Consider the following 27232-nt stretch of genomic DNA (forward strand, 5'->3'; position numbering starts at 1 on the left):
AAAAGTATATGTATTTTCAGATCCCATTTCCACTAATTCCTATAACGGATGTGTCATTCAAGATTGTGTCCTAAATGTGTGAATGTATGGGTCACTTAAATTTCGATGGACGAATAACGCTCGTGTGGAGATTATCTCCAATAAACACTCTGCTAGTATATTATATACCTATACTTTTTGTTAACACTGGAAGGAACGGACGTCAAAGACCCGTAGTTCTTTATTGTGCCTGACTGTAGACACATAGATGTGAATGCGGCAGTGACATAAGGGTGCTCATTATAAGTGTACCACCATTGGGATTTAATCTATATTATCCACACGATATAAATTAACAATTATTAAAGATTATTAATCAGTCGTAGAAATTGGCTCGATTCAAAACGTTCCAACAGTTAAAAAAGACTTATTTTTATTTTTCAACATAGATGTCTTTCCCGATAGAACTTGCGTCACAGAATATTAATTTGATTAGTAAATAAATCACGAACAACATGGCTGTACTTCGGATAATGTATAATTAGCTACGAATAATTCCCAATAGCGAGACACTTAAAATAACTTATGTAAGCGAATCCTGTGATCTTCCGTCTACTTTCTGAAAATTCATTACTATCGACAAAGCCTATTAATACTTCTACATTTGATTTATCGGCATCGATACGCTACGAAATCTTTAACTATTTATTATAAATGTTTAGGTATGCTTTATTATTTATTCTTTGTATACTAATCATAATTTCCTTACCGCATTTCATGAAAATATGTAATATAGTGCCAATTAAAATATAAAGATATTATCGGCACTTTAAATAACGTAACAACTAACAATAAGCTAAAGCACAATGAAACAAAACTACAATGAAACACACCGGTTAAAGACCGCACCCGAGTTTTATATATGTTTCACAATAACACAAAAATAATGATTCTCTTATACATGTGTGTGTATATACATATATATATTTTTCAGATCTAGAAAGACTCACCCTGGTGCTGTAGTACACTTGAGTGATAATCCTTTAGATTTGAGCAAGGTACGCGCGTTTTTTGAGTACGTTTTTTTTTGCATTATTATTCCATCCTTATCATAATTTCATAATTGACATTATTCAATTTTATCGTGACGCGTGAAAAGGAGAAAAAGGAACATTTGCGCGTGATTGGCGTTTATTCGATATATTTTTTTTCTTACAAACTTGGATTATCTGTTTAAATCCAAGCTAATAAAGTGCAAGTGTGTGCTTGCATGTTGTATGTGTGCATGCGTGCATGCTGTCACTGTTGTGTATACAAACGAAAAAGAAAAAAAAAACGCCTATCTCATTAAAGAGACAAAAAAAGGAGAAAGTCCATATTGTTTGATATTCTAAATGAATTTAGATTGGTCTTATAAGTCGATGAAAGTCATATCGCGGTCATAATCACTCATCTTTTTACAAATTCAAACGAGTTCATTATTTAGTTCAACTTCTAACAACGAAGTTCAACTTCTGTTACGGATCTTATACAAATATATCTTCTATTTATCTACCAATTGTGCAGTCATGAGTGTGTGATGAGTGTTTGTGTGTTTCAGTTGCGTTTGCAACTTTCTGTGTCGTTGATATTGATAGTTTATATTAAATTTGATATTATATATATAATACGTATATAAATATCATATGCTATTTGGTTTCTCTTGATTGTAACTGTATAAGGAAATGTGTACTATTTTAATTTACGTCGAACACATTATTTGTTATAGAAGAGTGCATTTAAAAATCGTACAGATAAATAATTGCTGAGGATGTATACATCTTCCAGTTGATACCCGTCTATTTTCTTGTCTCTAACAGTGTCATAGCAAAATATATTTTATCTTTGAACAGTGGTTAACTACTTATAAATAAAATATCTTTAAGGATTATGATTACGAAACTGCGACTTTTAAATCGAGAAATTTAAGCCTTTAGAATGGGAAATATATTCGTTTCTTATTTAATGTCAAAATTAAAATTGCAGAATTAAATTGTTACGTTTTGCGTGTTATAAATTTTGTCGATCGCGTAACGTGTGTGTACAATACGGTCTGCCTGTTTAATTAACTTGTCTTCGATAACAAAGATCCATCTCATTCGTTTTTCCTCGGCAATCAATAGTTAACATCATACGCAATCATCGTATCTCTAAGTTTTATCTGTGCCCTTTGCACAAATCTTGTAGAAACCATTGTTCACTACATTTTTATACCTGATCTCTCTATGTATATGCTAAATGTATTGTCGTAACAACGGAATCGAGACATATTGTAAAAAAATACATTTTGTCACCTATATATGCATATATATATCTATATCCACGTGTCTTGTTTCAAGGAAGTATGGCTTAATAGTATATGCACTTCTCTTATACGCGCGGATGCTTTGTTTTCAGATGCTCATAGGATATTCGTCAGGGCAAATCGTTTTATGGGACTTAAAGACAAAGACTGCTGACTATAGATGTCAAACAGATGATGTATTAACATCGATAACATGGCACCATGAAGGTAAACAATTTATGTGCAGTCACTCGGACGGCTCTCTTTCAACTTGGACTATACGACAATTAAAGCCAAGTATAACTTTTCCACATGGTAAGACTCGATTGATAATTCCATTCATGATTTATTCGACCATGTAATGTATACAATTCTTATATTAATATTTTTTTATAGCAAAATTCACTAAAGACGGAGAACCTGAACGTTGCAAAGCCATTCAGAAAGTGGAATGGAAATTATCGAGATCGGGGTAAAATAATATATCTTTTGTTTAACGATGAAAGAATAGTTTTAAGTAACGATCATCCGTTAATCTTAATATATGAACTAAATATAAACTTTCAGAGAAGCATATGTGATATTCTCTGGTGGATTGGCACAGGACACCACTGGGAGAACACCCAGCATTACGGTGATACATGGAAAAACTACTACGGTGCTCGAAATGGAACATAATGTTGTAGACTTTATAACGCTGTGTGATAGTCCATGGGCTAGTGGTACAGTAGAACATGTTTCAATATTTTTAAAATAAAATATTATCTTTTTTTGTAACTATAAGTCGTAACCTTCGTCGAGTTTTAACTGAAATATAAACGATGAAAAATTTATTAATATAGGTATGCCTGCAGTATTATAATTATTTCTTAGTAATCTCATTACTATTATCATTTTTCAGATTTTCAAGATCCTTATGCTGTTGTTGTTTTACTACAAAATGACCTGGTTGTGATAGATTTGTTAACTACTGGATTCCCTTGTTTCGAGAATCCATACCCTATGGATATTCATGAGTCCCCTGTGACATGTTGTGCATATTTCGCGGATTGCCCTTCGGATCTAGTACCCGCATTTTATTCCGTTGGATCCAAATCGCAGAAGAAGACCGGCTTTAGCGAGAAAGAATGGCCTATCTCCGGTGGCGAATGGAGTTCCAGTTCTAGCAGTTATAACGAGATTATTCTCACCGGGTAATATTATAGATACAACTTGTATCAATGAATAAGGAATTTGTTTCTTTAATTACACGATAACGTTCATAGTATTAAAATACATGCACGATCATATCATATAACTTAATATGCAGAGTTATATTACTATTCACATATGTGTTATAGTCTATCACAAGTTAGGCAATAATCAATAAGTTGTTTAAATTTCTCTAGCTACATATATGTTGTTCGCAGGCATGCCGATGGCAGTATAAAGTTTTGGGACGCTTCAGCGGGAACATTACAAGTTCTTTACAAACTAAAGACGGCAAAACTTTTCGAAAAAACTAGAACGCGTAGTATAGATAATGAGGAAGATCCGTTAGCGATTCATCTTATCTTCCTTTGTCCTGAAAGTCGGAAATTAGCTATTGCAGGAAGCGGCAAGCATGTCGTGTTGTTCAAATTTAAGAAGGTTGAAAGTATGTCTGAAGTAGTGGTAAGTTATACTACTTGCTTATTAATGTACCACTTTTTTCTCGCTACTACTAGTAAACTTAAAATGGAAAAAAATGGAACACGATATTCTCTTCTTAGATATTGGATTACCTCATTAACAATAACAGGATTCTCTTCACGTTTTATCCATGTTTTTTTTTTGTAAAAAAAGTAAAATGATTTTTATTGATATTGCAGACTTTAGAAATATGCTTATCAGTGGATAGAGAGGCAGACAATTCACCTGATCGTGAATCCCCGGCAACCGGAAACACCGTCGGAAACGTGGAATCAAAGACTATAGAATTCAATCATCCGCTCAAAGTCAAGACGGGTTTGCAGAAAAGGCCAGCCGGTTTTCAAGCAACATTAATTTGTTTGACAACGGCACCCCCTGGAGAACTACCCGAAAATATAACGTCTCTCAGTTTAAATTCTTCATACGGCCTGTGAGTGTAATTCATTATTGCATTAATTATTGTAATTATACGACAAAATTTTATAACCGAGTTGATATTACTGTATATAGCTATGAATAAATTTTGTTAAATTAAAAAAAATGTCATTGCATATCATGGGCAGAGAAATTATGAGAGAAAATATTTTAATGTTTAGATTGGCCTATGGAAATGAGTCGGGATTAGTGATAGTGGACATCGTGCAGAAAATCTCCTTAATCGTACTGAACACCAGTGATATTGGAAGTGGGGATCCTTATCAACGCGTCTTACGAAGTCCTAAACGGCAGGACGAATTAAAACGGGACAATGAAGACAAGGCAAGAAGTCCAAGTACAGATCAGGTAAAACGTATTTCTTTTTCTACTAAAACTATGTGTACATTTTGAATTTCCTTCCACAGTCCCTACCCTTGATTTGATCTAGAAAAACCTAGAGTTTTTATATCTTGCATTCTGCTTTTTTTAAGTGCCAACATTATTTTTTATTGCATGATTACAAAATGTTCTACATAAATTATTTGCTATAACTATATGAAAGAATTTAGAAAGAATATTGCGATTTTCATAATCGAATGAAACATTTTTGTTTTCAATTATGTAAATATAAATTACTGTCTCAAAATACTGTAAAAGAAATACTTATATGGACATGTGTGCGTATAAGATTTATCTAAATTTTGTTTACTTGCACAGTGCGGCACATTTTTTTCTTAAGAAAAAGTAATGACTTTTATATAAAAATAAAGATTTTTATGTAATTTATTAGTCTAATTCTGCCTGAAAAATCTTTCTATAATTTGACTTTTCACTCATTAGGTTCTAAAATTTTTTCTGTAATTTTATGCATTGCAGCATAATTCGCTAAAAAATATATAATATCGTTTTTAAAAACATTGTTAAATACATTATAAAGCAAAATAAAGTTGGCAACGAAAAGGTAAAGTATCCATTTTCGTCCTAATACATGTGAACAAATTCTTAATCGATGATGATTATAATAAAAAAAATATTTTAATTAAAAATATTTTAATTAAAAATATTTTAATTTAAAATATACGATACCCTAATAACTTTTAATAATAACATTTAATAATGATATGTTATTTTTCAACGAGTAATCAAAAATTGTTTTAAATGACTAGAAAATATAATAACAAACATGTTTTATCAAATTGAATAATCTTAAACTGCTATTTACAATCGTTTACAAATGATTTTAAGATAGTCACTAGATTGTATACTTCTTAATATATACAAATTAATTTTGACTTATTATTTAACTTTTTAATTATTAATTTTTTATTGCTAAGCATAATTAATATTTTAGAGATATTAGATGTAAATTATTTTTACATTTAAATTTTAATAGAAAGTAAAAAGATATTACTTGTAATGTGATATTTCAACATTATTTGAAGTACTAAGTAAATGGAATATATTAAATAATTACATATTCATTTAAAATTCTTTAGACGTAATAGTGTTCTCTCTACAAAAATTACATGCAAGAACTTTAGCTTAATTATTTTAATTTATTATTTGATATTTTAATATATGTGAGCCCAAGTAAATTTACTCATGGTAAAAATATCCAAGAGATCTCAACTCTTATGCTCATATTTTCGTAATATTAAATACTATGGAAAAATAAGACAATCATATCATTTTATAAATAATCTGATAATTCGAGCAGTTGTACCTTAGGAGGAACAGTCTCTATTTTCGATTTCGCATTTTATTTAAAAATATGAAAGTTTCTTTAACAGATGACTTAAACAACGTAATCTTTGTTATATTTAACGAGAATATGTCTAAAGAAATTCATTACGAGAAACTTTTCAATAAAGAATAATTTTATCGACAACTATTGGTCAAACTTGTCATTTTCCACATGGCGAAGATTATAATTTATAACGATGTGATTTTTCTCCTTTACACATTATTATTATGACAAGGTATTAAAAATATTTAAGATAATATATCTCAGTGCATATACAAGCTATTAGGTATTAAGTTAATAAAAACGTATTAGTATCGTATATTTCATTATAAAAAAAATTTTATTATTAGTGCTGTATCAATTAAAAATTAGCTCTAATAGAGACATGTAAATGTTATTTATTTATTCTTTTTCATATATAAAAAAGTAATAATTTTTTCTATTATACTCACATATATATTTTGCATTTAATGTTTAGCTAACTACTTTGTGTCTACCATTGAAGCAAGTAAGATCATATATATTTTTGTTGAAAACATTGTTATGTTTTTTTTTGTTCTACAGTGTTGCTCTGTTAACCAATAGAGACTATTGGTTTCATTTATATTATTGTATTATTTGAGTAGATAGCAATTGATAATATGGCGTTCGGTTTTTATTATTTAATTTGTAATTAGATAATAAAATGTTGAACGTAGTAATTAAATACAGATGGACAAATGAAAAAGTAGAGAAACAATATAGAAAAGTATTAGAAATGTTAGCTACTTAACGTTATTTAGTACATGATATAGAACAGTTCTCACATAAATATTTGATGAGATCTGTGCATGTGCATAGACTTGATACGAAAAATATAAATGCAAAGTATTTTGTAACTATGATCATTAAAATAATATAGACGTGATTAATAATTTTTACATTATAATTTATAATTAAATCATTTGCTTCAAAAACACTCATTTTGTAAAAAAATAAATATGATAAATATGCGTACGTAGATTACATTTGTAAAAAATTTACAACATTGGTGACAAACATTTTAGCACATAACATATTATTAAAAATTATTGATATACACGATAATGCATGAGAAATATAAATGTTTAACATAAATCTTACGTGAGACATTTGCAATGCTCACATATTTATGTGTCTATGTATGTGTTATAGGATAGACATAAATTATGTCAAATATGTTAAATTCAAATGTCATTTCAATTCATTGAGATGACAAAGCATCGTATAATAACCAAATATTTAGGAAAATATGAGAAATTAAAGTGTTAGATATTAAAAAGAAGTTAAAAATGAAATCTCACTAATAAATTATGTTTTTAGATGGGTGTCTTTTTTATATACGTGATTTGTAGCAATTGAAACTAATTAATGTTTATTATACTGTTTTTTATGTTAATTATTATGTTAATTTAGTAACAGAATTTTTTAAAAAATTGTATTTGTGTTATATTTATCTTAACGTAATATTGATGTAGTATAATGTTAGAAGTCAGAAATTTGTCGCTGTAGATAATATGTGAAACAAAAATTCTTATAAAGAAATATTTTTAGTGTATGTACAATAATTTTTTTATTCGTACAAACAAAATGTGTTTGTGTAATAATAATTATAACATGTTTCAGCTACATATGTACATGACATCAGTAAATGTCAGCATTGCACAATTATTGATGAAATATCTAGCAGGTGATTAAAGATATGTCAGTACACAAATGTTACAAGTAAGATAGAATATTTTATAATGTTTTTTCATATGATTAAGTAATGAATACATTTTAATTGGAAATTCTTTTGAATTTATTATAAAATTACTCTAGAAATTTTGCCATTTAATTGTAATCAGTCCTAGGAAAATTAAATTAATTGCTAATAAATAAATATTAATATGATTTTATTAAATTATATTTATATCTTGATAAAAATTAAATCATTGTATATTTCATTTCATGATCAAAAATTTTGTGTATATTGCTAAAAAATTATACTCTAATTCCCGCCTTGGTTGTAAAAGTAAAATTGTTGAACCGTATAAATTTGCAGTATCCAATTCTATCCGTTAAATAATTAGATAGACATGTAACATTTTTGTATATGCTTGTTCTACCTTTATCAACGCCTAGTACTGTCATCTTACTGATGTAATGCATATATTAAATATCACATTGTTTAAGATCATCTCTAACTTTTCATGTACGCTTAAAACAAATTACGTGAGAATTATTATCGAAATGGTACAACTGTTCGCAGAGTTATTTTATGGAGCCAGTATCCAGTTATCTTCCAGCAGTATTTACATACGTGTACTCGCATGCTTAGTACATATAAATGTAATTTTGTTGGTTCTTTTTTTTGTTTATTTTACATGAATTTGTAGATAAGATGTGTAACTTGACCACTGCACAGATAAAAAATGTATATATTACTTCGGCTACACAAGCTGATTTCATATTTTTCACAAATGAGGGATTTTCCTTTATAGGGGTTTGTAATATCACTGAGAGTCAATATTTGTTATTTCATATTATTCTCTTATCGAGAGAAAATTGTAGATACTCTTAACAAAGACTATTAATGACTCATATATAAAAGTGCCAGCATAATTAGCCGTATTCTTTTCATTTACAAATCATATCAGGTATAATGACAATGTGCAATATTTTTGAATATATATTTTACATATACAAATGTATTCGCAACATTTTAATCAATTGGTTCTGATTGCTCATTATCCAGAATTTATGAATTTAAATTTCGATAATGATTTAATAGCGGAAAGAAATGTCAACAATTCTGAGATACTCTACATATACCTTGAAAGTATTCAATATTACGAATAATCGTAAAAAAAACGAGATATAAGTTTGGCATAATCTTCATTTATACAATAATATATTCCAATATTTCATTGACTAGCGATATTGACTATGGAAGGCCTACGTCTCTACGAGCATCTTAGGCATTTATCTTATAGGCAGACAGATTTATATAAAAAAAAAGGAAACCCCCAGTTTAATCACTGTCCTGTCTGCACTCTTCGGTTCAAGTTTTTCACGAGCCTGGGAAGTGACAAGTGACCATACGTTTGCGATAGCTTTCAGTTTGAAATTCAATATTATGCTTCTTCTTAGAAGGCATGTTTCTATCTCACGCGTTTAGACACGGCAGATCGTACGTTAGCACGATACAAAGGGATTAGTCTACACCACTGTTAGTGGACACTTACGGAACACGAACGCGAAAATTGCATAAAAATATTTTAAAAATATATCCGTTTTTATAGAATTAGGTCCAATGTACATACCATTTTCTTTTGCCTACGACTAATTGATTGTGCAAAGCCCAACATCTTAAATCCATCAGAGTCAGCGAGAATCCGCGATGGAATCCGAGCCAATAGTTACAAGGATAACGGATTCAATTCAACAAGCACAGCAACAGCAACATAGTCCTCGCAATGAGAGTCAGACTGGAAACAGTAGTGATAAATCGAGCGCGGAGGAAACTACGAACGAATCCAATAAAGCGGGTAACACTCCTAACGGCGACGAGTGTCAGAAAAGCCAAGGTTGGAAAGGATTTAGTCTCAAGAGACAACTAAGCAAGGTCGATATGAAGATCAAAAATACATTTACACCGTCCTCGGTGTCTTCTCAGAATGGGGTACTTTCTCAGAATGGGGTACTTGTATGTTTTTTTTTTTCAATGCTTTACTTACCGTTCTTTATGCCATCATTAATTTTAAGTTTTTCTTGTTTTTATTGTTACTGTGTGGTTTATATATCTATATGCGAAATATTTCAAAACATTTTAGCGTTAGCTTACGATGCAACTGTTGCATTCTCAAGCCGTTTATAATAGTACTTGTATAATACATAAAGACAATTTTTTTATTAGCCTTATAAGTTTATGTAAGAAATATATAGCCTTACTTTTTATGAAATCATAATTTAAAAAAAAAACCTTGTGTGGAGAAATTAAGCTTGAGCTTATGTCGGAAATTGCTTTTCATATTAGTGAAAGTATGTTCCTGCTGTTTTATGCAAATTTAATATTGTTTTACAATGTACATCTTTATGTTTCCAAAAGAGCTCATCGTCGGGGCTCATGCAAGTACCCCAATGCCAGCAGATAGGCAGCGATACTAGCAGTCAAAAGTCTCCCACACTTTACTGCAATGTCAACGAAGCAGCCAGCACGAGTCGTTCGCTATCGCCGGTCGAAAGTATTGACTCTGACTCCTCATTGTCGCCTGAGAACCAGTCTCCGGGACATGAGAGTCCCCAGACCGATGACAGAAAACGAGAGATTCAAGAGGCTAGAAGCCCAACAGAGAACGAGAATGAAAAAACGATAATGAGCAATGACAATATCGGCGCAAAAACCGAGGCGGTAAGACCGATGAATCTGTCTTTGCCCGAACACGAGCTAAAACCGCCGAGATTGAGGTATATCGCCAAGATCAAACAAGCAAAGAGAGAGGGCCGTTTGCTCTCAGTGCCAAATCTGAAATTTTCCAAGAACGAGACGACCGTTTGTGACCTAAGATGCGAGGAGAGTGCTGCTACCTCTGAATCATTCACCGGCAATCTTATAAGAAGATTCAGTAAGTGTTTATACATTTAACGTAGAAGAGCGTTATGTGTCGTCCGTGTGTCCTTAGAGATATATTACTTCGTTAGATTTTCACGTTAAATGTGAATGTGTGCGTGTAATTAATCTTACTAACGATCGAAATCTTCCTCGATCGGGAAGCGTGCGATTAACAATAAAATTGCATTTGTATCTGTGACTGAGAACATGTGGTGGGTGTAGACTAACCATAGAGAGAGCTCGGCTGGCCCTGGACGTGCTTCTGCCTCTTTTTTTTTTAACACAAAGCCTAGGATGCTCTTAGATGCGTTCAAAATTATTTCCAGAGGAAACGTTAACACAACTCATTAATTGCATCTTTGACAAGATTGGGTAAATTTTATTGTAATAAATTAATAAATTTAAAATATATTATTCGAGCGTCGAGTAGTAATTTTGCATGTTTAAACACTTTGAATTTCACAGAACTCAATATAAATTTAATCAAAGCAGAACAAAGTAAATTATTATATTTTTTCTTTTTCTCAAAATTAAAATCGAGAATTTGTTATTATTATTGAATTACATGTTTGTATATTGTTGGAATATTAAATATTACAGTTATTCAATTTGACCTTTAATTACAGAAATAATAAGTAGATTTTATTATTTTTATAATAGAATTTCGTGGAAAACGTAAAATGATTTTTATTTCATTACCCAATATTGGCTTTCATTATAACATGTCATTACCAAAGGTTTATGTGAAACAGTTAATATTTAAGTGAATCAGTCAATATGTAGGTGATAATAATGAGCTTCTAACACATGTATTTTCTTGCAAGAAAATCCTTATAACTCTCGACAACTGTAAACTGTATAAACGGTAAATTATACTTTTAGTTAAACAAATAAATATTGAAAATTAACAGTTTTTAGAACTTTTTAGATTTTACTTTTATAGATCACATAAATCTAATATGCTCGCATATACATAAGATTGAGTAAGATAGTTCGCAAATTTCTATAGTTATTCGTTATTAGTATCCTTTACTTCTTGCATGTCCAATACAGTGCATATTAATGAAATAGCAGTGCAATTATAATGCAATTGAAATACTATTGATTGATGACACATTTCCTATATCATTAAATGAAAGAAAATGATTGACGGTAGCAATTTATTTTATGTTTACCGTGTATAGTTAAAGAGCATGTGTTGCATATATTTAATATATGCAGTATGAAAATGATGACTTATAAAAAATTATTATATGCACATTTGTTTATTTATCTACTTATTTAAATTTACTTTCCATGAGTATTCATTTTTTTTGTGTATTAGATATCGATAGAATGAATAATAATTTACAACTGTAGCTCTTTGAAACAAGGTTTTTTGCAAGAACATGATAGCAAAAGCATCATAAATATCATCGATCGTGAGATTAAAACACAAAAATAAAATTGGTTAATAGATATTTCTTGTAACCCAAATTTATATAGTTATGTGGAATAGAAAGACTGCTGTGAAATCTGATCACGCAAAATGTAGAGTCTAATATAATGGTCAGTCAATAAATTCATTGATACATTGTGATTAGGCACATTCGAAGTGTGTCGACGTTTCTTCGATCATGAAGAAAAGGCCTTATAATTAATAGAAGAGTGCAGACAATTCCCTGCTAGAAGACAATACGAAACGTGCGATCTATGTTGAAAATGATAATTCTTTAAAATGCATTCCTAATTTGGATCAGAGGATGCCTACCATACTGTAAGCTATAAAAAGATTTCACGGTCTATCATTTAAATAACAGTGTGGGTGTTTCAATTTGATGTAATAATGCAATATTTCCATTGCTCTAAATAACTATGAAGGCAGAACTGCAAATTTGTTTTTGGGACAGGCTGGATAAATCACGACTAACAATAAGATACACGGGCAAAAGTTCTTCGGGCGCAAACATGTGTCTACATTATTGTACATAAATTTATAGACGTAATGTTTCTGATATATTATTTTTCAGAAGAATACATTTTAAAGGATGTCAACGCTTCACTAAACTGCATCGACTTGCCTTTTCTTAAAGCCATTATCCCGCCGAATCACTCTTAGTTTGCAACTTATCCGCTCTGATGGTCGATAATAGGTCAATAGGTCGGGAAAAAGCCGTACACTTAAGTACTTCTAGTATTCCCACCCTTAGGTTACCAGTACCTGGAATGCATATATATATATATATATATAGTAGATATTTTGAAAGTGCATCGCCTCCCGTTTGGTCTTGGTATCCATTTGTGTCAACTCCATTTCAAGTTTTATGGCTACTTGTAAACATTGTTCTTATGCTCGCAAAATGTGGGAAAGACCCCTTCCTCCCCCCTTACCCTCGCGGGAATATCAACAGGAGATAATGCGACCCTGTTCGTACCGGCGCCAAGTCCTCCATTCACAATTTTACATTGCAATACGAATTTGAAGAGATTCTACTTTAACACTTTTTCAGGTTCAAATCAATTTTGCGGTCTTCCCCGACAGCAAGGTCGATTCAGGTAAAAACAAGGTTTTTCATATTTTGGCAGTTGTTCTTATCACCGAGAGAAAAGTACACTCCTTGACACCGAGATCTCAGTCAAGATGTATCATTACACGTTACAAATTAATAGGCAGAGCTCCTGTCGTCCTATAGCTCGGTCACGGTAATCCAGAGATCGGATTCTATTAACATCGAGCATATACATCCACTTGCCTTCAAATCTACATGTAGAATTACTATTGATTTCTTTCTTCTTACTTTCCAACTCTTATATTATCCAGACACCTTTCTCTCGGTACAGCATTGCTTTCAAAGCTTTTGGAAATTTTTTCGATGGTTTGCACGCAAATAGCAATAGTAATAATTATAATAACACTGATGGTCGTGGCATCGTCAACGAGACAACGAGACAAGAAGCTATCTCTATTTTTTATTCAATTATATTTAAGCGCATAATTAACAACGCGTGTTATAGACGCTCCTGACAGGACGCTTTGCGAATGTAACCATTTCAGATTTTGTTTCAAATTTTTATCTTGACATTGACTGACTGCTATAGAGGACTCTGCATAATATGCTGATATTCCACATAGCGAGCAACCAAGCAACGAGGTGTGTGCAATACGAGCAGGTGTTTATCGTTACATTTTCCTCTTATGAGATCTTCTGTAACGTCAGCCCCAGTGCAGACAGCAACAATGAACTATTGTATCGAACTTGCTTGACAAGTCTCGAATAGTCGAGACAAAGTCCAATCGAATTGAACGGAAGTGTTTTAGGTCCGTCCTTATCGAGGGATCTCTGTCATTCGTTTCCGTATGACGGAACGCAGAGTCACGAGGTGGAAAAGAGAGGGAGAGAGAGGGAGAGGTCTCGATCTCCTGATTTTCCTGTCTAATGAAACTTCCGATATGCTGTGATTGTGTTACACGCAAATGTCTGTAAACTTTCATCACGCTATTCCGATCTGATGATCGGTTCTGACGAGTTATTCACTTCCCGAATAGTGCCACGCAGCATTTGCTCGAGATGAAGTCTTGTTCCGTGTCATTGCTATCGAAACAACGTTTTTCATATAACGAATGATGTAACGAAAACTTTTCAACGAAGAGGGAAATAAGATTTCTTTATTAAAATCTTATTTTCGTATACATGCATACGTACATCACTTAATAGCCGAGGCAAACAAAAGAGAAAATAATCGTATTGTCGATCATTTTTTCTACCAACGATTCTCAGTTTATCGATTCAGTTTTGTTGTTACATTATTCATTATTTAGAATTTAGAACTTGATAGAATTTCTTCGATTTTAGGGTGGGAATTCAAAATCTACGTATTGCACATATATAAAATATATGAAAACGTTTAGAAACGTTCACGTTTTTTAGCACGTTTGGTTTTATTCTACACCGATATCAATTGTGATATTTAAATAAATTTGCTTAAATATTCTTAAACACGATAATGTTACAAATTATAAAAAATTTCTGCGCTATTTCCTTTGATATTGTTTGCTACAATATTTTCAATATTTCTATTAAGCTTGTATGATTATTTCAAGTTCCATTTACTTTTTAACTAATATTACAATAAAAGAACTTTTTCACTGCATATTGCATTTGAAACAGGCTACAATAGTTCGACGTGCGTTACATATGTATATTTTATAACGAGTGAATATAAATGATAAAATAAAGTACAAATATAACATTTGCCCTGGTAAAGAAAATTAAAACGTACATGGAAATTAATTTTCTATACGCTTTTATTATTTCATTTAGATGGAAGCTTGATAAAAAAGTCCGCGTTTATTAAATTTCTATAAAAGAGTTCAGTCCACACATAAATTTGCTTTATAAACGAAAGCAATGACCGAGTCGTCATGTTTCCTTCACGTTTGACGCTTGTCGCCTGATTTGTAGATGAACGGGATGTGCGTATTGCCGGTGACAGGAAGAAGTACAGTGGGTGTTGGTGGTGAGAGAGGTGACAATGGTGATAATAGTGATGGTTGTAGCACCGGTGGCAGCGGCAGTAATGGCGCCTACAATATAAGTGACGGTGGTGGAGGCTCTAGTGCCGGTGTTAACATAACTCGCTCGGGTATTCGTAGTGCCGCCACCGTTACAATTAGCGGTACCGACGAGGAAATTAATACGGGGTCTCGCAAGGGTGTCACGTTAGATCAACGTCACCCGCGCACCCAAGGCATACGGAAGCTCCAGAAGTGTCTGAGCACCACTACCACTGAGCGCCACTTCGAAGTGGACTCCGCAGGCGCTGCCGCCGCTTTTCCGACAGTCTCGCTATTCTACGCTCAGCGTAGCACGGAGATGAGAAGCTACCCCTCAGCCGTCCCTCAAGCGTCTTTGAACTACCAGAATATCCTCACCAACACCAGACAGTATAGCAGCTTTGGTAGTATTACCGATACAGCCCACTGTAACTTTATTTATGTATGGACTACGTAGACCACTGATATATTGTTCTTTCTGTGACACCTAATGGGAAAGTTACTTCTCTCTGATCGCTTGACCTTTAATTTTATTTCATTGTGATCTCATTGGGATCAAATTTTTTTCAAGCTCGGAAGAGAGTGCGGATCTCTGCGCAATGTTGCTACTTGTTAGATTACACATGATTTGAAAAATTAAATAATTTAACTTCGTTATTTGAGTCATTTAATTAAGAAATTTAACTTTGTCATTCGTGAATGATTTATATATATTCATTCTTCTATTCGATATTTTCCTCCCTCTCATTGTACGATAAGTTCCGGAACCATTTCGAGACTGATTTTAGTAATAATTTTTCAATAATTCGTTTCTTATTTTTATAAGCTGTTAGAAAATTGATTTGTTGAACATTACTGTAAGCAACGTTGTCCCCGAGATCCTTCCAGCACGACATACGTTTTTCTATTGTCTAGACTCAATAGATACTGTCTGGTCTTTACCTAATCTGAGTGTGAAAGTGACTTCGTAGCTCTCACTACGATGCATCTCTTTCTTTCTGACTTGTACATGCTCTTTAGTGGATCTTTTCTAAATAAACACGAAATGGCACACCGTCTAGACTGCGTGATCTCTAGTTGTCACACTGCACCCTCGAAAAGAGATACTCTTTTCTACTCTTTTCGTTTTCGCCTATGTGGCAAATTTTTGATTTCTGCTTCTTTTATAGATGTGGTCTCTAACGTTGCATCTCTCAGATAACTACTTCTCAGCTCGATGCACAATCTAAGCACCTTATGTGAATATACTGATAATAATATAGGATGGACCGTGCACGGTGAATGTGCAAACATATCGGAGGGAACGAACATCACGGTTAACATCTTCTCGTCCCGAACAACACATGTCCTTATCATAAAGCTTACCGTTCTGTCCGTGTTTGTAAAACGATCCTTTCGCACATTAATGTTATCTTCTATCGTGTTATTACACGAAAACTAGGACGATTCTCACGCAACTCCTCTAAAACTACTCTAATTCTACTCTGATACCACCGGTATCGCGCTACGTGTTAATTTATTTATGATTTTCCATCGGCAAAATCTCGAGTCTAAGCAATCTTTTGTTAGAAAAATTGTCTCTCTTATTTTTTTTCGAAAGTTTCATTTTAAATTGATTAAAATTTATGAGATAAGACAGTGATTATTTCAGACAATAAAGCTACGTGCATTATATATATGCAGTATATTAAAATCATGAATCAATGCATGTGTACTACGTTATACTAGGTAACGTATTCCCATATTGAGAATTATGTAAAAAAAAAAAAAATGTTATGTTATACTAACAATATGTTTAATCATTATACAAAATTGTTTTCGTGAGGTATCTTTAAGTATTTTACACGGATCTCTCTCATCTTCGCACTAGATTACAAGATATATTGATTTGCCCAGTTTATATTTATATTACGGAGAAACTAGATCGACGACACTTTCGTCACCACACAATCCGGCGATCGCCCGGATATTTTACGCGTGCATGCAAGAGTGACTCTTCTTCGTCTCTACCTGGCTTACTTGCTCTGAGATTGACTTAGTCTGTGAACGATATTCTCTAACTCTGCGCTAACATGATACTATGCGTGCGTGTGTACGTACGTGTGAATGTGCGTGCGTCTTTATACGTACTGTCTTTGTGTTTGTGTAAATTTTACGACTGACTTTTGATATTCGTAAATCCTGATGATTCTAAAATGTATGAAGGATAATTAACAAGTGAAACTGCAGTCACACAAGAGATCTTGATCGTGATAGTTGTTGTTGTTGCTGTCGCTGTTATTATTATTGTCATCATCATCATCGTTACCATAATCAGCATTCTCATTGTCACGATCATTATTATTATTGTCCTCTTGAAGCTGCGCTGTCTCTGATAAGTGTTCTGACTTCGCTAGTTACACTTTGCGATATACACTACTTAAAAGACGATGTAAACGTGTCGAAAAATAATTTTAATTAGTTATTGTGCATGCTTTTTAGTAGTCCGAAAAGACGTGGCGCGCCTTATTCTATAAATAATCGATTATTTTCTTTTGGGACCGCTGGTCGGATAGATAAATTCGACGGCTCCTTTCAACGATCAAGGAGCTCGAGTATGTCATCCCTCGAAAACATCACTACAGAAACCATAAGCTGCCTTACATTTGCGGATTCTTATACGAAAAAAAATGGTACGTAGACCATAGCATAAACTTTGACTTTTAAAAGTCGTATATCATTGTTGTCTCACGCATATCCGCGTTACATATCACGGTTCTTTTTATTAATACTGCTAGCCTGATTACTATTGATTCTTTCGTTCTCATGGACGGGACATCTTGTTTAAAACATCAAACAAGATAATAAAAATAATAATTTTAAAAGAGCTAAAATTGTACAAAAAACAAAATAATTAATAAATTAATATAATTTATTTTATAATTAATTTATTAATTTTTTATTATGCTACATGGTGAATTATTTGTGATAATTCAATAATTTTTTTAAGATCCAAATGGCATGCCGACGTTATGGATTGGCACGTCTCTGGGATCTGTACAGACTGTTGTATTCAATACGCCTGCCCACAGCGAACGTCATGCTCACCCAGTGGTTGTGTCTACCTGTAGTAAGCGGATTTTTTTCATATTTAGTACTCGGCAAATTTTTAATATATTACTTTTACGATTGTATAATTTCTTCTTGTTTTAAGTTGTTCGTGGCACATAACGTGTGATTTAATGCGTGTTTCGTATGTGCAGATGGATCTACTTTTAAACTCAAGGGTTGTATCCAATCGATATCGTTCTTAGATTGTAACGGCGCTTTGATCCCGTATTCATACGAGTCCTGGAAAGACGAGAGTACGGATGGCAAAGAACGAAACAGTAGGCATTACTTCCTATACTAATCACGTTGAGACTATCCGCTTGAGAATAGAGATCGATGTAGTTCTCATATATATTTCGTCATTTTTGCATTTCGTTACGAAGGTTCATTCTATGTATAGCGTAACGTCTTGAATTTTTGTTAAAGGGAGTCAAGGAAAATGTACAAATAGCAGAATGTCACCGTCGACGAACCCGCAAGTCGGCGGGGACAACTTCGAGGACAGACAATTTGTCGTGCTTGCGTCAGAGAAGCAAGCGAGAGTTGTGGCGTTACCCTCCCAAAACTGTATATATAGGCAACAGCTGGCGGAGACTCATATCGTAATTAAGACAGAAATTACGTCACTCAAAGGTATAGTTCACATTTTTTTTACAGGCGTAAAAACGCAACGTAAGAAGAGAAATGTAGCCGTTTCATTATTATATTTGTCATTTCACATGATTATCTCAAAACGTGCAATCTTTTTGAAATAACTCATCTTTACCCGAAATATTTCTGTCTAGATAACGTCTGCCTGGTATGTTACGTTTCGAACGGTCACATCACAACGTATAGTCTGCCCAGCCTAAGACCGCTGATAGACGTCGATTTTCTACCTCTTATAGATTTGAGGTAAGAAAATAACTCTGATTCTCCCTAACTCTTTCATTTTAGCTATCAAGGCAATATGATAGTGGCAATATTTGCACATGATGCGTTGCACTATACGCTACTGTAACATCGCAAAAATTTCTATACTTTTTATTCTTAATATATACATATACATATTTTAAAGTGTTGAAAATCACATACAACATAGTTCAGAATGACATACAATATTATATGCAGATTTAAAAACTATTCACTGCATATATCTATTTATGATGCAGTCATAAATTAACGATGCCACGTTAGTAATATTAACATTCGTAATAACGATATATTTCTTCAAATACATTTGAAATCAAATATTTGAAAAGTAAAATTGAACTTGTCAAGGGATATTAAGGTTGCATCTTGAAATTATTTCTATCATTAATATTGCGGATTAAGGATATCGGAAAAAAAGTATAAATTCTGTTCTGTATCATTGCCAACAAAAGTATTTATAGTTCTAATGCTTTACAGAGGAATTATAATTGATAGGTTGGAAGAAGGCTAATATATTAAATCACAACTTTTAAATATATGGTATTTTATAAGTAATTATTGCTTCTTATTAGAAAAACAGAAAATAGGAGCTAGCTTTTATAAGGTAAAGGGAAGTCCAAAAATTCTTTTTTAAATTAAACAACGGCGGCGAATTATTTATCCTTTACAAGCGAAGGCTTATTTACTGCATTAAGATATATTTTTAAATCGATTTTCAATTGATTGATTTAAGTCTTTAAAGCTTTCGTAGCAAAATTTATCTTTTGCATTTGTATAGCTGATTACTACGAGTATTTTTTTTCAATATTTCATTATATTACGACGCATGAAACTGGTTAATCTTATTAAAATTTTGCTTATTCCCATCTCTCATCGTTGAAATTTTATATTTATTCGCAGTAGAATAATAAACGCAAATTTTAAATTCATCGACTAGATTCATCATCGAGTAGATCTAGATCAGGTACCAAAGCCAGAGATATATGCGTTACTGACACGTAAACGATATTATAGTTGTCTATCAGGTACTTATTTTCAAGAGTATTTCGATTTATCAATTAATATTCTATCAAATTCTATTTATAATATTCTTATAATAATAATACTACACTATTTATATATGTATAATATTCTCTAGAAGTGTGTAATTATCAAACATTCTACGGGATCTAAAAATCTAGCTATGTATAATTAAAAACACAATTAATATAAAACTGAATAATAAATTTACAAATGGATGATATGACACATTTCTAGAAATTTCTTTTTATATTATATAGGAATTAATGTTTAGGAGCTATAAAATAGCAGCTTATCTTTTTATCGATGTTAATAACTTGCTATTGATGAAATCGCCTAAAAAAAGTATGAAGAGTTGACGATGACTTTTATATCTATATAAAATATTGCTCTATACTTATACGAATATTTATAAAGAAATGAATTAATGATCACTAACAATAATATTAGCATGTGACTTTTCTGTGATAAGTGCACTCGTTAACCCTTAACACAATTAGAGCATGCGTCATTTATAGCATTTTTACGAGCACTTTTATTGCACTCTTTGTCTCGGAGCATATACGTTAGATTTTCAGAGAATGCAGCGTTGTGAAACAAATAAAAATGCAAATTTGCTTCTTAAAATTAAAATTGGACATACTTTCAATCTACTCGATTTCAATCTTACATTCTTTTGCATAACGTTTCACAATCACGCGACAAAATTGTTTATGGCAATTCTTCATCTGCAAATTTTAATCTTCAAATTCTAACTTTTATTTTGAAATTTCTCTATCTCATTATATGTATCATATTCGCAATATTTCTATTTAACAAAATCTGGCACTACACTACGAACTTTCAGGCAACATTTACTATTATCCGTCTGTTTCACTTACAAATTTAATTCTACATATACAGAAAATAAGATATATCGTGCAAAACATGTAGAGAATCTCTTTGAGATAAATAACTGGGCTGGCTGTTTTAAGGGTTAATGCTAATTAATGATAAAGTAAATCTTATATTGACCCGTGTACGGTCGAGCGCTCACTTTCCTCCTGTCTCTGTAATCTCTAACAGTTTTCAGACCACAAAACACGGCATTGTAGACCCCATGTTGACCATATGGGGTCATCAACTCTTTGTTAATGGCGATACCGATCAGTAAGTCATCTATGAAGTACAGATAACCACACGTAAAACCTTGACACAACACTACACAAGTGCCTTGCGTGCAATATACTATACTATCTTCTTTCAATTTCATGATTTTTTTGTTTCCAGCTTCATAATGTTTCATATAGGAAAGTGTTTCTTGTGTCACTTAAAACCTATAACTATAACCAACTCTTTTACCACACCAACCAGAGCTTTATGCTATGTATATAAAAACGCACACTCAACACTCTTTTACAGTTGTACCCTGATATTGTAATTTTATATGCAATTCATTATCTATGAATGAAACAATGCATCACAGTAAAGCCGACTTGTGCATATTTTTTGCAGGATCGCAAAGACGCTTTGCTTCAGCAATCGAGGTCATGGTTTATATCTCTCGTCACCGATGGAAATACAGAAGTTCTCCGTTTCGAGTGAATTCTGGTATGGTTTTACGTGTATCAGTTTTACTTTCATTTCAATAAAATAACCAATCTTATATATTTTGAGTTTATATCGATTCATTCTATCCAAATTTCACTCATGCAAATTATATTCATATTTGATTAGCGGTGAATTGACGGAGATGATGGGTGATCTATTTATTGGCCACGATATGCCAGAACCGCCTAAAGAGAGTTTCTTCAAAGGTTTATTCGGTGGTGGTTCGAGAAGCCTCGATCGGGAAGAGTTGTGTAAGTAGAGACTCACTGCACACAGAAAAATATTCTTCTGCTGAGAAAAGCGAACTTAGTTTGCTTTTTTTTTCTTTTAGTAAATAATGATTATCATTAACAAAGAATTTTTTCTTTAATTGTCTTAAAAAATACTCATCACTTTTAGAAAAACTCATTATTATATTACTCAAAGAGAAAATTTATATTCTTTCAAAGAATATTATGAAATTGTATCGAAAAAAGTAAAAATACTAAGCAAATCAAAATTTTCTTTTTAACTTAATATTCTTGATTAAAGTATTAAATTTTTCTGTATGTGATTAAGTAACAAACTGAAAATGAAGAAATGAGTAATTCAAAGCAAACTGACGCTTATTCCGATGCTTGCAGTCGGCGAATCTAGCGGCCGTGCGTCGCGCACAGTGGCGAAACATATTCCAGGACCAAACGAGGCTCTGCGAGAGCGGGTCTCTACCGCAACGGGCGAGGTAAATATGGCACATCAGATGGTCGTGGAGCGCGGAGAGAAGCTGTCGCAGCTCGAAGAACGAACCGCGCGCATGATGTCGGAGGCCGACAACTTTTCGCAAAGCGCTCACGGACTGATGCTCAAGTACAAAGACAAGAAATGGTATCAGCTATGAGGACGCCACTCGGCTCGAGTCCAATGGGACGACGCACGTTTCTTTAGTTACTTAGCGTTTGTGTTTCGTCTATGAGTTTTGTCATATTAAGAAACTAAAAGCTAACTATACTACGATCCTCACACACGCACACATGGGAAACATCTACACAAAGGGAGAGAGATAATGCGGATATATGTACATGCGATCACCTGTGCGACGCACATGGTACACACGCACATGTTGTAAACGAAAAAAGAAAACATATTTCAAAGCGGATAAGTATAGCGATGATCTCTCAAATGTGTAAATCTTTGCGTATGGATGAATAGAAATAAAAGAGGGATGTCGACGAGATAGAGGCCGCGGCTATGCCGTGATGCATTTGCGCGGATGTGACGTGTACGTATAATTATTTAAAATATAAAGTACTTATACGCAAAGATGCGAGAAATATACGCGAGTCAATATAAGCAATTATGTAATAATTCGCCTTTTAACCGGTGGCACTCGTTAATTCATTCGGACGTCCTGTGAACATGTTTAATGGCGCCTTGCCTTGTTTGCTTCTCAGCAAAGAATTGCCAATAAGTATTTACGAACATTACATTGTTGCAGAGTTTAAGCACTTCCGAATAGATGGAATCGAGTGAAACACTAAGAATCGCATTAGTTGTAAATCGATTAAAAGTAGTACTTATACATATTACATGAGTTCTTCTCTATTAGATTAATATTATATATGTGTTATAAGAGAGAGAGAATATATATATTATTGAAATTGGAACGAAATACATATGGCTACTCATATATCAATAATGCCATTGAAATTTGTAGTAGTGAAACACATTTTAAAGAGTCGTTGTCGACTAATAATTCTTATTCCGCGATGTAAATTTTATAATTGTACATTGTAAGCTGACTTGTATTTAAGCATTTATCGTTATACACGATTGTAGACACTTTCGTAAATATGCGTTAAGGGATAGAATGAATGACCAATGCGATTCTTAAGATTTGTAAATCTATCGAATTACACACAGGTGTGCAAATGAGAAAGTTGTTAGGCTCGACAGAGATGATACTTTATGAAAGTTACGAACGCAGGCAAGACGGCACAGCGACACTAATTCCGAATGTATTGACAATAAACAATGTAGTTAATTACTCGGTGAGAAAGAGTATTGGATAAAAGTTGAGTGCAATGAAATATATTTTATCCAGAATGGCGGGTGTTGCGCAGGCCGCAAAAAGCTGCTATACTCGCCACGCTGATAAGAATGTATTAGTTGTTATCGATTGTAGTTATCGCGCTAGACGTGCTATGTATATATATAAAGAGATGAATACAAGTAGGACAGATTTCGCGTTATAAAAGCTGTTTATATAACAATGTATTATGAGTTACGCTATTTCGATGCCGACGATAAGTTCAATTGGATTTATGACATCTAACCGACGTGACATGGATTACCTATTGTAATTTTAGCACTACATTACTAGTTTAGATTAATTAAAAACAATATATAGGATATATATAAAATATACATATACAAAAAATAATCAGATATGTATACGCGCATATACAGGAAGGTATCTATATACGTACATATATATTTGGTCATATGTATATGTTATATTTATATATACATATATAAGCATGCGATAAGTTCGTTTGAATTTATCGGGGCTCTGAATCGTCGTACTGCTTCCATAGCAATAACTGTATAGTTGATGTTTCTGGTACTAATCACTCGTATACTTAATAATGTGCCCGCAGAAAATTACTTAGAGCATTTTTCGAATTGATTCAAGCTCATGGTATAATTTCCCTTGGACAATATACACGTATAAAACTTCGTTGTCCCATTACACACTCTTATCACGGGATGTCTTCACTATCGATTACTAGTACAAAAGAGCGCGAGCTCGTTCGTCGAGCGCGATTTGTAGTGTACGAACTGTAGTTGAAATCCGTATTGATGCTGAATTTGTAATACGTTCGTGAGAGTGCGCAGATTAGCGTTGACTCTGAATACCGATCCCATTTCACCTAAACTGCTAACTCTGACAAACGTTCCACTATCTTACTATCTAGAATTATTATTCCTCGAATACCAGACACTCAGTATGTAAGCAGTTCAATGGTAGATAAGATACATTCAAAATAAAATATTAAGTATCCTAAGAGCAGCGGAGAGATTTGTTAATGCCCGAATTACGAGAATGCTAGTATACAAATTAGAGGAGAGAGGTGTTCTTTCAGTGAAGGATCGTTTACCGTTGTAACAATTAGATAGATTTAATGTGAGCTAGTTACAGAGAAAACAGGTATATTATATTATTATTTAAATGTTGCAGTGATATATTCTAACATTCGTTGCACAAAGATTATATATTCGTCGATAGTTTCTCATTATTTATCAAAGAATTTAATCATATCTCAAAGAAATTTCTGATAATAATAATCTACTTCTTTACCAGGCCATAGTACATAAAAAAAATGTCGCGAGAATGGAACGAGGTCGGGAACGCTCGACTGTAATTAATGGATTTGCTTATAACTTTAGTTGTATCGCCTATATTTTTTTATGTACTATAGTCTCCTGAAACTCAATAAATGCTATTTATAAAGCAAATTTTTAACTCTCTTTCTAGCCCATATTCTAATTAAATCAAGTTTCTTATTGGGATAGGAGAAAAAACTTATTTCCTATATTGTTTTCATTATTATATCTGATTAACTATATACTGTATAAGTGATAGCGTACAATTATAGAATCGTAGAATGTACAGATGTCTAAATTACAGGTAAATATATAGCTCACATCTGCATATACGATATTAATTAATTTCAAACACAATGCTAAAGAGATTATCATTGGGCTGGACAGAGATAAATGAAGTATACACATCTTAAAGTCCTTTTAGATATTTGCAAATAGAGATACAACAGATATCTTTTACTATGTATTTAATCAATTTTTGTACACTGACGTATAATTTTTTTAAATCATTAATTAGACGAGAATGAAAAAAAAATGAGAGAGATTTATTTCATATAACTCGTTTGAGACCGATTTTATCAAGAGACGTATCATGTTCCTCTCTCTCTCTCTCTCTCTCTCTCTCTCTCTCTATATATATATATATATATATATATATATATATATATATATCTTCTTCAAAAATGCTTTGATATTATTGCATGTAATTTTTTATTTGTGCAAGTAGTGCGCTACTAAATTCATTATTAAAACGAAACAAGTCTATCTTTAAGCGACGAAACATCTAATGCTCTCAATTTATACTATTAACTATTAACAATCTAGTAGAATTTTTATTTTTATTCAACAGATAGACGATATAGGTATCATCTTATAATTGTAAGAGTACTGCCTCGGCTACAGACTGTATCTTGGCTCCAATTTAATAAATGAGTTTTACTCGAAGAATTCAAGAACAACGTATCTTCTCTACGCATCGTAATGCCACTTTATGTCAAATTAATTTTGCATGATTTGATTACTTTTTATGTTAAATTATGAAATAGAACTTGATATTTGTGTGTCATTCGTTATGTACCATTTCGTTTTTATCATAACAAGTATTCAACACTAAAACTATCAAAGCAGTCAAGATATCTGATCTTTTTTTTTTAATTACTTAAATTCACAACAGTGCATATTTTTTAACTGTCTATGACTTTTGTTACAGTATGTTATTTATTTTACTCTAATGATTTTTTCAAAAATGCAAAGGAAAGACTGGGGTTGAAAGTAAAACACGGGTAAGTTGTAACATTTTTTTATATGAATGTTACAATTTAGTGTTATGTTTAAAACTAGTCTGCCCTCATGGTATGCTTGAATATTACAGAAATTAATCGTTCTAGTGTTAATTTCCTTATGTATTCTCTCAAAGAAAATTTATTTCTGGCTCAGCGGTCGAGATGTTTAACATGGCAAATGAAAAGATTGTAGCACGAGTCTTCCCCCATGAATTTGAAGGAAAAGTCAAGCGTAGGTCAAAGCTCTTGGGGAATCTCGTCCTTTTTGCCTCGCTCTTTAACCGGAAGGAACGACGGTGACTGCTATCGACACCCGGCCCGTAATTAAATTAATTTCTGCGCCTCCACCTTCGCCGGTTATAGGCATCGGCGTGGAATAATGCAGCGGCGCGACGCGTCGCGACGCGGTGCGAGGCGAGGCGACGCGACGCAACCCAGCGTCGTCGGCGAAAGGTGCCTCTCGACCGCACTCTCGCGCGCACACTTCTCATTTCCAATTTAAAAATAATGAGAATCTACCGCGAATAGGTGAGGCTGTCGCGCACAGATACCCCATTGACTACACCGGGCGTCTCGGGCCGCGCGCGAAGTGGAATGAATTGAAAAAAAATTCAATTTAGCTTCGGGTATACCGCATAGCCGCCGACCCACCACCATCGCTGTGACGCGACGCGACTTTTCTCGCCATAAAGGG

General features: G+C 32.9%; 1 protein-coding gene across 11 annotated transcripts in view; it reads left to right on the plus strand.

The window, feature by feature from the left end:
- The window catches only part of LOC105195726 (syntaxin-binding protein 5), a 37429-nt gene extending 11229 nt beyond the window's left edge, over positions 1-26200 (plus strand). The window contains exons 5-23 of one of the 11 annotated variants that reach the window (XM_039448529.1): positions 974-1037; positions 2416-2617; positions 2699-2774; positions 2870-3024; positions 3204-3495; positions 3712-3955; positions 4153-4403; positions 4570-4756; positions 9517-9822; positions 10243-10759; positions 17827-17952; positions 18270-18389; positions 18523-18648; positions 18797-19003; positions 19156-19264; positions 21368-21451; positions 21797-21892; positions 22019-22143; positions 22516-26200. In XM_039448529.1, the coding sequence (XP_039304463.1) occupies positions 974-1037; positions 2416-2617; positions 2699-2774; positions 2870-3024; positions 3204-3495; positions 3712-3955; positions 4153-4403; positions 4570-4756; positions 9517-9822; positions 10243-10759; positions 17827-17952; positions 18270-18389; positions 18523-18648; positions 18797-19003; positions 19156-19264; positions 21368-21451; positions 21797-21892; positions 22019-22143; positions 22516-22769 (3541 nt within the window). In that variant the 3' untranslated portion in view covers positions 22770-26200. Of the gene's footprint in view, positions 1-973; positions 1038-2415; positions 2618-2698; positions 2775-2869; positions 3025-3203; positions 3496-3711; positions 3956-4152; positions 4404-4569; positions 4757-6612; positions 6643-9516; positions 9823-10242; positions 10760-13235; positions 13282-15188; positions 15685-17826; positions 17953-18269; positions 18390-18522; positions 18649-18796; positions 19004-19155; positions 19265-21367; positions 21452-21796; positions 21893-22018; positions 22144-22515 lie in introns of all 11 variants that reach the window. The other 10 variants (XM_039448531.1, XM_039448530.1, XM_026133615.2 and 7 more) reach the window with 10 other exon arrangements.
- The last annotated feature ends 1032 nt before the right edge of the window (positions 26201-27232 follow it).

This window comes from Solenopsis invicta, chromosome 4 (assembly GCF_016802725.1).
Source record: "Solenopsis invicta isolate M01_SB chromosome 4, UNIL_Sinv_3.0, whole genome shotgun sequence".
Lineage (NCBI taxonomy): Eukaryota > Metazoa > Arthropoda > Insecta > Hymenoptera > Formicidae > Solenopsis > Solenopsis invicta.